This window comes from Oryzias latipes, chromosome 18 (genome assembly GCF_053564925.1).
Source record: "Oryzias latipes strain Hd-rR chromosome 18, Olatipes_Hd-rR_3.1".
Lineage (NCBI taxonomy): Eukaryota > Metazoa > Chordata > Actinopteri > Beloniformes > Adrianichthyidae > Oryzias > Oryzias latipes.
Window position 1 is genome coordinate 28,593,317 of NC_136254.1, and position 12,624 is coordinate 28,605,940.

Consider the following 12,624-nt stretch of genomic DNA (forward strand, 5'->3'; position numbering starts at 1 on the left):
CAAAATGAGTTTGACACCCCTGTTATAGATGACTTTAAGGTCTGACTTAATTATAAACCTGTTTTCCATAAGGTAATGCTGAACATTTTTTCATTTAATAATGTCTAAAAGTGTTTTCTTTCCTTTTTCTTTTTAAATATAGATGAGCAAAATATTTTATGTGGACAGACCTTTTGTCCTCCAGGCCAGGACTGTGTCATCATCAATGGAACAGCTCAGTGTGGTGAAGCCTGTCAACATTACTCTGAACTGAATGATAACTGGCTTTCTGAATATAACATCAATGGAAATTCATACTGTAGTGGAAACGACTCCTCCCCTAGAGGCTGGTATCGCATGTTTGTGGGACAAACCAGCGCTCAGATTCCTGAAACTTGTGTACAAGACAGCAGATGTAGCAGCAGTTATTATCATTTGCAGATGACACAACCTCATCCAACTCAATACAATCAAACTGTAACACGCACTTTGTGTCAAAGTTATGGCAGTTCCTGTTGCTCCTACACATCCTCATACAGTATTAAGGTCAAACTCTGCTATGGAGACTACTATGTCTACAAACTTCAAAGACTCCCAGGATGCAACACTGCATATTGTGCAGGTACTGATCTATTACTAAGCTGCTTGGTATTTTATTTCTATGTATACTGTTTTACCTGTTCCATGGAAATAAAAATGTAATTGACACAAACTACATTTATTCATCTTCATCCATTACTATTTATAATTTATTTTATGTTTAAATAATCATTGTTAGATCGCCAAAAAATATGTTAACCTTCCATTTCTTTAAGTGTTAATATGTTTATTTCCTGTTTCAGTTCCAAAGCACAGCTTCAGAGCAGCTGGTCAAGATCAAACCAGCATCACTCTACGGTGGAACAAAGTCAACAACAGTGTCAGCTTTGTTCTCCTGTTTAATGGCACAGAAACAAACATCAGTGCTCCAGCTGCAGATGACTCTGTAACTTACACAGTGTCATCTCTGACTGCTGCAACTAAATACACATTCACTCTCTTCTCTGTGTCTGAGAATGTCAGAAGCAGTGGAATCAGCATTGATGCATTCACTGGTGAGACTTGAAATCTAAACTAACTTTACTAATAGCAGTTTGTAAATTTGCCCCAATTGTTTTGGCTACTAAAGACTTGTTGTGAATAATGTACTGTTCTCAGAATCTTATCTTTCACTCTCATCTTGTTTTTCTTCTTCAGCTCCTCCAAATGCAGAAATCTTCAGTTCAATTAAAAAAAATGACACCAGTGTCACTCTGCAGTGGAGTAAGGCAAAATACAGTGGTTATTTTCTTGATGCTGATTATCAAGACAGGATCTTTGTTACATCAGATGCTGATGGACCAACAGTCTTTACAGTCTTCCCTCTCTATCCTGCCACTAAATACACATTCACTCTTTTCTCTGTATTTGAGAACACCAGAAGCAGTGGAGTTCAACTGACCGTCTTAACCGGTAAGAAAATCTACTTTACCTGCTTGGAAGGTGATCAAAAAATGTCTAACAAATGTTTAATGTGGCTCCTTATTTAGAGCATTACATTGTTAACGTATTCAAAAATGAATTACCAGTGACTTTGATCTTTACATAAAAAGATCCTTACTCTCTAGTAACACCAAGTTCCAATCATTATTTTCCACTTTCTGCATTCTTCCTGAAAAACAACAAATATCTGGGTCTTTTTTTTTTTTGATGAACTAAGGCCACACTTGCATATCTAACTCAACTTCATTTTTAAAAAAAATTAGGAAAAAAGATCATAAACACAGGACTACATTTGAAATGTGATGGGCAAATAAAGTTACACCTTTAACATCAACTTACAGGTGTAAAAATACATATTATGGTGTGAGAGCAATATGTCTAAAACTTGAAGACAACTTCAATTATTTTCCTTTATTGGATTTGTCGTAACTTTCCTCTAAAGTCAGGGTTTGGCAAACCTTTTACTCGAGAGTCACAAAGAAATCTCAAATTTAACTTGAACGCCGGACCAGGAGCAAAAGCGTGAAGTGTTTGGTAATCCACCTCAAAAGAGAAATAAAACTGAATATGGACAAAAACATGCTTTAACTTTAATTGAAAATTGATATATGTTTAAAAAACATCACATTTAGGGGATTTATTTTAGTGCCAATTGCACAAATAGGTTGATTTCTGTTCAGGGAAAAGAGCAAACTTAGAGAAATGTTGCGTTTAAGTGGTGTTGGAATGATCGGGAAAATGCCTGTTTGACTCTGAAAACACATGAATGTCACAAAAAAAAATCTCCAACTATCACATAAATGCAGAATAACTTTCTTCACATTAACTGGGGTCAATTTATTTGTAGTGCAACATTTATGGGCAGACACCAGAATTTAAGGGAAAATAAAACAATAAGAGTTATCGACAGTGGCTCAGGTGGTTGAGCGGGTCGTCCAATGATCGAAGGGTTGGTGGTTCGATCCCCGCTCCCACCAGCCAAAATGTCATTGTGTCCTTGGGCAAGACACTTCACCCTCCTTGCCTCCAGTGTGGCTCCACTGGTGTGTGAATGCGCATGAATGATCCCGGTGATGGTCAGAGGGGCCGTAGGCGCCTACTGGCAGCCACGCCTCTGTCAGTCTGACACAGGGCAGCTGTGGCTACAACAGTAGTTACCATCACCAAGTATGAATGAGGAGTGACTGAATAATGGACGCACTGTAAGCGCTTTGAGTGTCTTGAAAAGCGCAGATAAATCCAATCCATTATTATTATTATCGATTTGTTATTCTAGTTTGGCGGAACAGATTCAGTACAGATTCAGGCCGCTGAATTTTGTCAGTCCCTTGCTTTTAGGAATTTAGCTCTGCAGCTTCAATCACAACTTTCATGATGCCTCTTTGACCTTTCTCTATATTTAGGTTATATTCAAACTCGTAGGCAAGTTTTCATACATGTAATTACTTTGGAGGTTTTCTTCACCCATAATCCAAATTAATATGCAATTCTAGATTGACAATTTGATTTGCTATTTGACTGTGCAATTTCAAAATGCATTTTGAAATTGATAATTCAATATGCAATTCAGGTTTGCAATATAAAAATGCCTTCATGCAATTTAGAAATTTAATTTCTAAATTCAAAATTCTAAATAAAAACAAAATCTGTTGCATTTTAAAATGTCATGTTTTTTTAAGTGATAACTCATATGACAATGCATTTTGCAATTTACAATTCAATTTGCAATTTGACTATTCATTTTGAAAATGCATTTTGCAATTTGCAATATTAATACATTCAATTCAATACATTGTTTGCTTTAAATTCATTTTAAAGTATCTTAAAATTTACTGCGTTGGAATTTGTCGTGCTCTTTTTTTCAAAATTTCAACAAAATTGCAAAACAGCGCCCCCACTCGGATAATGCATTTTCATTTGCATACGCATGGCACTTTATTTGTGTCAAAATTCAAATTGAATTGCTAACTGGGTGGGGCCTAACACCTTCCCATTTTGAATTGTTAATTCAATATTCAATATAAAATATAAAATGTATTTTGAAATTGCACAATCAAATTGCAAATTAAATTGTTAATTGAGAATTGCATATTACATTTTTTCTTTTCTTTCATTTAGCAATATCAAAATTCCATCTACCTTTCTCTTACTTAACTCTTCTGCTCCTATGAACCAAATTTAAAACTGCATAATGATCACTACCAAACTTTACCTTATATATCTTCCATTCACATTCTATTCTCTGATTTGGTGTATTTGGATCTGCCGCTTCCTCAATAGATTCCCTGCATATGAAACACTGTTATTGATCTCTACAGTTTTATCCTAATATCAGTTTTTATGTTAAGAGTTCCAAAGAGCTGATGGATTCTTTTTCTTTATTTTAGTGTTTTGTTAGTGTTGAGTTCTGTTGAGGCCACTACTAAGTACAACATCTAACTTCTTTAGTTTTACTAATTTCATGTCTTTTTATTTCTTGCATGCAAACAAAAAAGACCATCGACATCTTCCTTGTGGAGAAACATTTTGTGCTCCAGACCTGAACTGCTTCATTAATAATGGAAGTGCTCTGTGTGTCGACCCCTGTGAGCACTACACTGCACTGAGTGACTGGAGCCCCGTAAACGGATGTGGTGGAAGTATTGTCCCAGGAGGCTGGTACAGCTTTTTCTTGGGACAAACCAGAGCTCACATCACTGAAACATGTAAAAATACATGTGGGAGGTCTCACTTTAAACTGGCAGAACCTCATCCCACGGAGTACAACCAATCTGTAACACTGCCTGTGTGTTATAGCTACACTGGAAACTGCTGCGACGTTTATTATCCCTATTTCATCAAGGTCAAACTCTGTTACGGAGATTTCTACGTCTACAAACCGTTTGATCAATTTTCATGCTATTATCCCTATTGTGCAGGTAATGTTTTTTTCTATTTCATCATCATAAAACTTGTTTACTTCCTGCTACTCTCAATAGTGCTGTAATGACATTTAAAGCAAAACTGTATTTTTACAAAGTAGATGAAAAAGCTACGCAACCTTGTCACTGGATTTGTTCTTAACCTTTTTACTGGCTGCTAAACCAAATGGTAGAGCAAAAATTGAAAACATATTTTTTAGGGGTGTAACACTACACTAAAATCTCAATTCAGTTCGGTTCAGTATTTCATACGGCTTGGTTCTGTACATTTTCTGTATTTTTTCGGTATAAAAAAGGCAGAAAAATATTACTTGCAAAATGCATTTATTGGTTTTACATAACAATAAATAAAATATATTTATTTAGGTGATCTGCTATATATAATAGTACAACTTTTAGCTGTCAGGAAAAAAAAACTTTAGATACTTAATACTGGCCTGCAAAAAAAACATTTTAACTTGCACATTTATTTTTCTTGTTCAACCCAGCGGGTGATGCCGCTTTAGGTGTGTTAGCAGATTAGTTACCTGTGACATACGCTATCTTTGTGTAACAATGTCAACACACAGCATTTGACTTATCCAATTGTCTTTTCCCTTCATTGATGCTGACAACAAAGCCAAAGTGTTCCCACACAGGAGAGCCTAAAGAGATGGGGGGGAGGGGGGGGGGGTCCTCAATCTCTGGCCTCGCATCTGCATTAGTCTGTTGACATGCTCACTGTCCGTCACCTAAAAGCACCTCGGCAGAAACTCATTGCTAACATAGGTTCCGCCTCCGCACAAAGTTAATACTGTGGCAACCTGGGGGGTTAGCCCCGCCTATAGCCACTAAGACTCATGGGAAGTGTGAAGTGTGAAGAGAAGTGATGTTCATGTTGTTACGCTGTTTGTGTGTCTCCTCTATCTACCTCTCTGAGAATGTATGGGGCACAGACAACCGCCAGTTTATTGGTGGCTCTTCTCTCGTTTCCCGCTATGAGTGATGAACCTGCTGGGTTGTTACAATACAGATGCGGGGAGAAAAGTACTGAAACGGTATAGAAGTGACACGAACCGAACTTGCCGTACTGAAACAGTTCAGTACAAATACGTGTTCTGTTACACCCCTAATTTTTTTTAAAACATTGATTGTGTGTATTATTCACCCAAGGCTATAAGCAATATATTATTTTTAATCATGGATTTTTAAACTTGATTTGTTTTTTAAAAGGTTAAAATTGACTACAAATCATTTTTAAAAAATAGAAGACTTATAATTTTTAACACACCATGTTCTAATCTGTGTCTGTTTGTGCTTGTTTTCCAGTTCCTAATCATAGTTTTCGAGTATCAGGACAAACTGAGACCAGCATCACTCTGCAGTGGGATAATGTAAATAACAGCAATGTCAGCTTCATCTTAGAGTTTAATGGAACAGAAACAAACATCAGTGCACCAAATGGAGATGGACAAATATTTTACACAATCTCCTCCCTAACTGCTGGAACTAAATATACATTCACTATCTTCTCTGTGTTTGAGAACGTCAGAGGCAAAGCAACCAATATGACCGCAGTTACTGGTAAGACGACTAATATATGTATTAGAACTAAATGACAACCCTTTAACTTAACCAGAAGGGGGCACAAAGTAATGCTGTCATGAGTCAGTGTCATATATGATACATGAAGAGGATTGAACATGCTTGTAATGGATATGGTGGGTTTTAAAAGGTGAATGGTTGGTCTTAAACTTTGCACATAAATAAAAAAATCTGTAGTTATAGGATTCTTCTTTATCGGAAATATATGGTGACTTAGAACAATAGAGAGAGAAGAGGATTAGGTTTTGTAAAGGCATGTCTTGAGATCACCAGAGGATTTGAACTATCTGGATGTAATACTACCTAAATATTTATTTTAAAACAACTTTTTTTTTTTTAATTCTAAAGCGAATAATGTCTTGTTTTTTCTTTTTACAGCTCCTCAGAATCCCCAAAATATCAGGCAAACAACACAGAATGAGAGCAGCATCACTCTGCAGTGGAACAAAGTGAACAACGTCAGCTTTGTTCTTCAGCTTGATGGCACAGAAACCAGCATCACTGCCACAGATGGAGATGGACCAGTAACTTACACATTCTCATCCCTGACGGCTCAGACTAAATACACGGTTATTCTCTTCTCTGTGTTGGAGAACGTCAGAAGCAGCGGACAAAAGCTCACAGTGGTCACTGGTAAGAATATAAAGCTTCCCATTAAAACTGTTTCATCTGTGTATCCTTTCGAAATATCAATCTGATTAGACTGTTTAAAAAAAAACATACAAATGAAAAGAATTAACTTTTATTATTAGCAGTAGGAATTTTAGTTACGGGCAGTACGGGCGTTTGCCCAGGGCACCAATTCAAAGGGGTCCCGGCTCAATGCTTAGAAGAGAAAAAAGCGCCGCTATTTGGTTTTCTATGATCTCTTATTTCACGCTGTTTGGAACATTCGCTTGAAACCAGCGAATCGGCGCCCCCTGCAGCTGCGTGCAATCCTGTCGTGCCCAGTGGGATGTGACTTGATCAGGCAACAGGAGGGCGTGACACTATTCTGTCCGCTGATAAGACACCAGGAAGATGTGTAAAGAAAAAGGGGAGGAGTGGAGGTAATCCGTTCAACTGCGGATCTCTCCCAAATTAAGTCAAAGGATGGGAGAGGAAGGTGGGGGTGGGGGTAAATCTACTTTATAAAATATTTAAAAGTCATACCGTGTCATTCTATAACAGTATTTTTCAAGGCACACATCATCCTTGACAAATCCTGCGGCACACCAGCATCCAAAATTTGAAAAAAGGAGAAACTTGTAGTGTCTATTGATGTACAATCCCTCTGCAATCTCACATGCATTTTTGTGATAATTGTGGCAGAAAAAGATGGAAGTTGCAGCTGTTTTTACAAAAAGATGTAACAAAAGTCAAGTTAGTTTTCCGTAATAATTTTTAACTAAATTATTTGAAATTTTACCCTGGTAGTTGTTTTTTCCCTTCAGTTTATTAACATGCAATTTTATGTAACCTCACAAAAAATCAAATATATTCTTTCTAAATAGGGATTTACTTTTTTTTATATTTATTTCAATGTTAGAGCAAAGGCAACTGTAATTTTTGAACAGTTATATGATCACAATATTTTTGATAAAATTTACACAAAAAGACTAACATTATATTTATGTTTTCTGTAGCTAAACAAAAAGATGAAGTTTTAAAACTTTAACAAAAATGTTTTATTTTATTTTAGATGGTTAAATTGTTTCAATTTAGTTCAATTGTGTCTGCTGGCCACTTCACCTTAATCCTGTTTCTTAAATGTTGTCATTACTTCTTCTTAAATTTAACATATAGAATAAACCAGACATTATTAGAAAAGTGTTTCAGTTAGAGAGATGACTTTGACCAAACTCTGGGATGTTTGGCTGTTAATAAACACAAACCTTGAAGGAGAACTAAACTGATTTCTGATTTCATCAAGAAGATTTAAAAAATGTTTGATGTGTGTTCGTTGCAGTTTCCAGACGTTTAACAGGGAAGACTCATTGTACACTGAGACGCTGTCAATTTAACCCAATGCATCATGGGAGATGTAGTGCAAAAACTGCCACAGATGGCAGGCAGATTCGCTTCTCTGAGCTTCATTGTTTTGTTCACGTGTTCCACGGTCTGACGCCGGATTCTGCTACAGACGAGCTTTAGCTGGTATTTTTGTTGGAACCGAGAGACTTTATGAGCTAAAGTGGAACAAGGAAGTGAAGACTTTTACCACTTCTGATTGGTCAGACTGATGACGAATGATTAGAGGTCAAAGAATGATTGGTGGAGACAGTTAAAGGGGCAGGACTTTTACGAAAACAGAGCTGAAGCGGTGCTAAATCGCGGTACAGTCATTTTTATCAAAGTGTCTTAAATAAGATCAAATAAACACAAAGAAAAAAGTATTTTATGATCTTTCATATTCCTAATTACTCAGTGTTTTATTAGGGCCTGTTTGGATGAACAAAGATCTGATATCCTGGTGATGGTAAATGTTTTTAGATCAGTGAATGGGTAATTTCCCGTGGTACACCTGACCATCTCCCATGGCACAGAGAGTGTTTTTCAACCAGTGTGTTGAAAAACACTGTTCTATAACCTACATTTTAATACAGGTATATAAAATTCTGGGTTTTCTGTTAATTTATGTGTGAAATGGCCAAATTAAAAAAGGGAACACAAATGAAAGTGAAAATTGGTTTATTGTCAAGCGCCACAACATCAGAGATGGACCCAAAAAAAAGGTCACAGTCATCTCTGAAGAGGAGGAGCGAAATAAAGAACAGGGTTTGCCCTCGTATGTGGCTAGGGATGCACCTTTTCTGCTACCCGCCACAAATTCAACAACCAAAACTTTTTTTTGTGGTCCATGACTAAAACTGAGGTAGGCCTAAATGTTGCAACTAATATGATGGTTTATTTTTTACGCTATTATTTTCTTCGAAAACTTTACTTAGTGGTAACCCATAGCAAGTCATGACTTGTGTGTCTGCTTTAACACTAAGGTTTTATTGTATCATTGGTTCATAAATGTTGAACGAGCTGTGATAGTTATACAGCATGTTGCTGCCGCTGCCATAAGATGCTCATGGGGCAAATACCTTCAGATTAGTCAGTACTTTAATAATCGTTTGTGGAAGCCTAAACGTTTTCAACATTTTCTTTAACCGGTTAACTGAGATGTGGGTTAATTTTGAGCCTGCGTGTTTGAAGTTTATTTTTCATTTCTTTCCATCATGTTGGGTTCTATAATAAGTCAATGTAATTTTCATAAATTTGTAGGTAGTTTTAAAGATGAGTATTTACCATCATCTACAACTCCATGGGGACAAAACCTTATTCAACCAATCATAACTAGAAATGTGCCAATCATAGGATTAAAAACAGCAACCATGAGCAGATTTTTCTTCTCTGAAGTAGAGATCGATATATTATATCTTACACAGAGTTAGAGATCTTATGTATCAAGTTGACAAGGACAAACAAAATTGAGTTGTGACTATTTGGGTGCGCCTGGGGAGAGTCTCGTCTGGGGAGTAATTCAGTATAAAACTGCAACTGGTAATTTGCTTGAGACATCACCATCTTCCTTTCTGTTTCAGCTCCTCCAAATGCCAAAAACTGTAAAGCATCAGGACAGAATGAGTCCAGCATCACTTTGCAGTGGGATAAAGTGAACACCAATGTCAGCTTTGTTCTTCAGTTTAACGGCACAGAGACAAACATCAGTGCTCCAGCTGGAGATGCAGTGATCCACCACACCGTCTCATCTCTCACTGCTGGAACTAAATACACATTCACTCTGTTCTCTGTGTTTGAGAACGTCAGAAGTACTGGAGTGAACATCACTGCAGCAACCGGTATGATTTTTAACTTTTTAATCTGTAAATTATAGACGTTTACTTTAAAGAATTCTTTAATTCTTTGATCGTGTTTTTGAGTGGGAAAAGTATGAAGCTGATCCACTAGCTGTTGCACACGTTCTTAGAGATATATGATATTTTGTTCTGATGCAAATGCATTACTTTTTGTTCCAAACAAAAATAGTGGCAATACTTTTTCAAGTTTGATCTATTCTCTTTGAGCAATATTGGAATGAAAGCACTTTTTTGAGTTAATGCAAAAGTTTGTTTAAAAAAATATGTTTGACCTGTTCGTGGTATTTGACAGTTCACATTGGAAATATGTTTGCATTTCTTTGTATTAAAGTTCGTATTATAGTTGTTGATGGCACAGTTGTTAAGGAGAAAATACTGAATTGGAACTTCATGCCATAAACTCTGCTGACTCCTGCTTTAAATGACTACAAGACATTTTCCTAATCCCAAAAGACCAAACAATATTTTGTTTTGTGAAATTTTGTCTTACGGATGTTCAAACACAAAATATCTAAAATTGTATCATGTGTGACATCGGTAAATTTTTAACATTTTTTTCCTTTTTCTTATTTCCACACTCAACTCTACAAAAACATCCTCAACAACCAAAGGGCTTAGTAAGTCAATCCTTTTTCTGAATGTTTCTTTTTTATTGTGTCTTGTCACACATTTCTCCCTTGTTCAATAAAATTTTTGACCTACAAAGATCTTTTTTGTGTGTTAATCAGACTACGTCGTTGGACTGGACATGGGATTTAGGTCTTTTGGTGCGATTACTGAAGCTGAAGTGCAGAGAGCCATTGAAGAGGTAACAGTTCTATTTATATTTCTGAAAACTGCCAACAACAGATAGTAGCTAATATATATTAATGTCTCATATATGATATTATTTACTAATAGTATTTAAATTGTGTGTTTGTGTGTTTTCTGTGTTGTTTTGTGTGTGTGTAGTTTCTGCAAACATATGGACTTTCACCAAACGTGTTGTCTATAAAAGTTAAACCTGTGCAACCGTGAGACAACAGGAGGAGGATTTTCCTTCAAAACAGCAAAACCTGGAAAGTGAATGTAAAAAAAATTCAAGGAGTTAGGGAATAAAAACTTTTTGACTTTATTTCTGTACATTGAGCTTATAATTATTTTTTATGACAAATATTCAATGTGTGTTTGCATCGACATTTCTTTTAACAGTTTTATATTTTTGTCTAAAAAAAAACTACAATATAAATGTAGCCATAAACAAACAGATGAATGACTTTGCCACTTTAGAATGGTTTTCCTAAGGACAGAATTTTAATCCTTTCCTGATTTTTCAGTTGATCAAATATATACTAATGTGCTTTACAAAAGGTTTATGAGTTGATTATAACAATGTATATTTTTATTAAAAAAAATGGGTATTATTCATTATAACTTTTAAATTTTACTTTAAATGAATTTAATCTTTATGTGATTTTTTTTCATAAATATACATTTGCAGAATTATGGTGTAAAACAATAATAAAAATATAAAATAAAAATGTTTTAGAAAAAGAAATTCAACTTTTTGCTTCTTCATTTTAAGTCATCGCACTTTCATAGTTTATTAAGATGAAACTTTAATAAATGTATCTGAACAGGGATTACATTTATTTTTGATTTAAATAATTGTTTTCAGTTCAAATCAACTTTTAGCTTGACCTTAAGAACAATATAACACTTTTATTTGAATTTTATGTGGGTCAGAATAATGCAATGCTTTTCTTTTAGCTGTTAAAAAAATATCAGTGAAATGTTTTTTATCCAGGATGTTTCAATAGCAGAATATTTTTTGACTTTTTTGTCTTTATATTAAGAAAGCCCAGTGGATAAAATGGAGAAGTTCCTTCAATAAAAGAAAGAAAAAAGCTAAAATTGTGTCTAGAAAATCAATTTTGAAACATAAAGTGAGGATGAAGCCTTTCTTAAACTTTAGTTGTACCAGAACTGCAAACATCATTAAAAAAGGACATAGCTAATGTCAGAGGACTAAAAGATTACTGTAGAGCAGGAGTGTCCAAACTACGGTCTGTTTTTATTGGCCCGCAGCAAATTTTGAAAATATAATTGAATATGGCCCGCACATGGCGCTGTTGCACTTCTCAGTTTCAACACTAGATGGAGTCGGTCACAGAAAGGTGTTGCGGAGTGGGTGTGTGCTGAGCGGGGCGCGTGCCACGAGAGAGGGGGGGAGGAGCGCCTGCAGGTGGAGATGGGTGTGTGAGCACAGAGCGGAGGTGTGGGGGGGTCGATATATTGTGTGTTCGGAGGACGGAACATTTTAATGAATAGCATTCTGAACTGTGAAAAAGTATTTCCTTTATGTAAAAAAGAACTTGTTGTTTTGTTTTTGGAATTTCTTTTTGTTCATAGCTGCATATTTTGTCACAGAGTGTAATTGTAAAATTAAGCTTTTTAAATTGTGTGCGTTTAACATTAAAATTGTCCTCGTTGGTCACCCATAAGCCCTTTTTCTTGGTCTACTTTTCTCAGAAAACAGGACTTCGACTTTTTATAATCTACAAAATCGTGCGCTCTGCCAGTCAACCACACTAACGGCTATGTATGTATGTATGTATGTAAAGACCGCTGGCTTCAGCTGCTCAATAAACCTGTTCTGAACTGCCTGGTTGGAATGAGGTTTCATTGTCTGAGTGAATGTTTCATTTTGACGTGCGCTTGTTTTATGTGGCACAGATCAGCATCACTGCTCCCACTGAGAGCAATGTTCTTCACATTATCGATGAGTTAAA

At 35.9% G+C, this 12,624-nt stretch overlaps 1 protein-coding gene and 1 long non-coding RNA gene across 4 annotated transcripts in view; both read left to right on the forward strand.

Annotated features, from left to right (window-relative positions):
* The window catches only part of LOC101161675 (uncharacterized), a 30,946-nt gene extending 20,958 nt beyond the window's left edge, over window positions 1–9,988 (forward strand). For 2 of the 3 annotated variants that reach the window (XM_078936249.1, XM_078936250.1), the window contains 7 exons: window positions 143–601; window positions 822–1,073; window positions 1,216–1,470; window positions 3,996–4,418; window positions 5,730–5,984; window positions 6,384–6,638; window positions 9,578–9,988. In XM_078936249.1, coding sequence (XP_078792375.1) covers window positions 143–601; window positions 822–1,073; window positions 1,216–1,470; window positions 3,996–4,418; window positions 5,730–5,984; window positions 6,384–6,638; window positions 9,578–9,870 — 2,192 coding nt within the window. In that variant the 3' untranslated portion in view covers window positions 9,871–9,988. The remainder of the gene's footprint in view (window positions 1–142; window positions 602–821; window positions 1,074–1,215; window positions 1,471–3,995; window positions 4,419–5,729; window positions 5,985–6,383; window positions 6,639–9,577) is intronic. The other variant, XM_078936251.1, reaches the window with a different exon arrangement.
* Window positions 9,989–10,337: 349 nt separating this feature from the next.
* Window positions 10,338–11,390, forward strand: LOC144987178 (uncharacterized). The gene is made up of 3 exons (XR_013651049.1): window positions 10,338–10,470; window positions 10,582–10,661; window positions 10,805–11,390. It is a non-coding gene; the product is annotated as an uncharacterized LOC144987178 (long non-coding RNA).
* The last annotated feature ends 1,234 nt before the right edge of the window (window positions 11,391–12,624 follow it).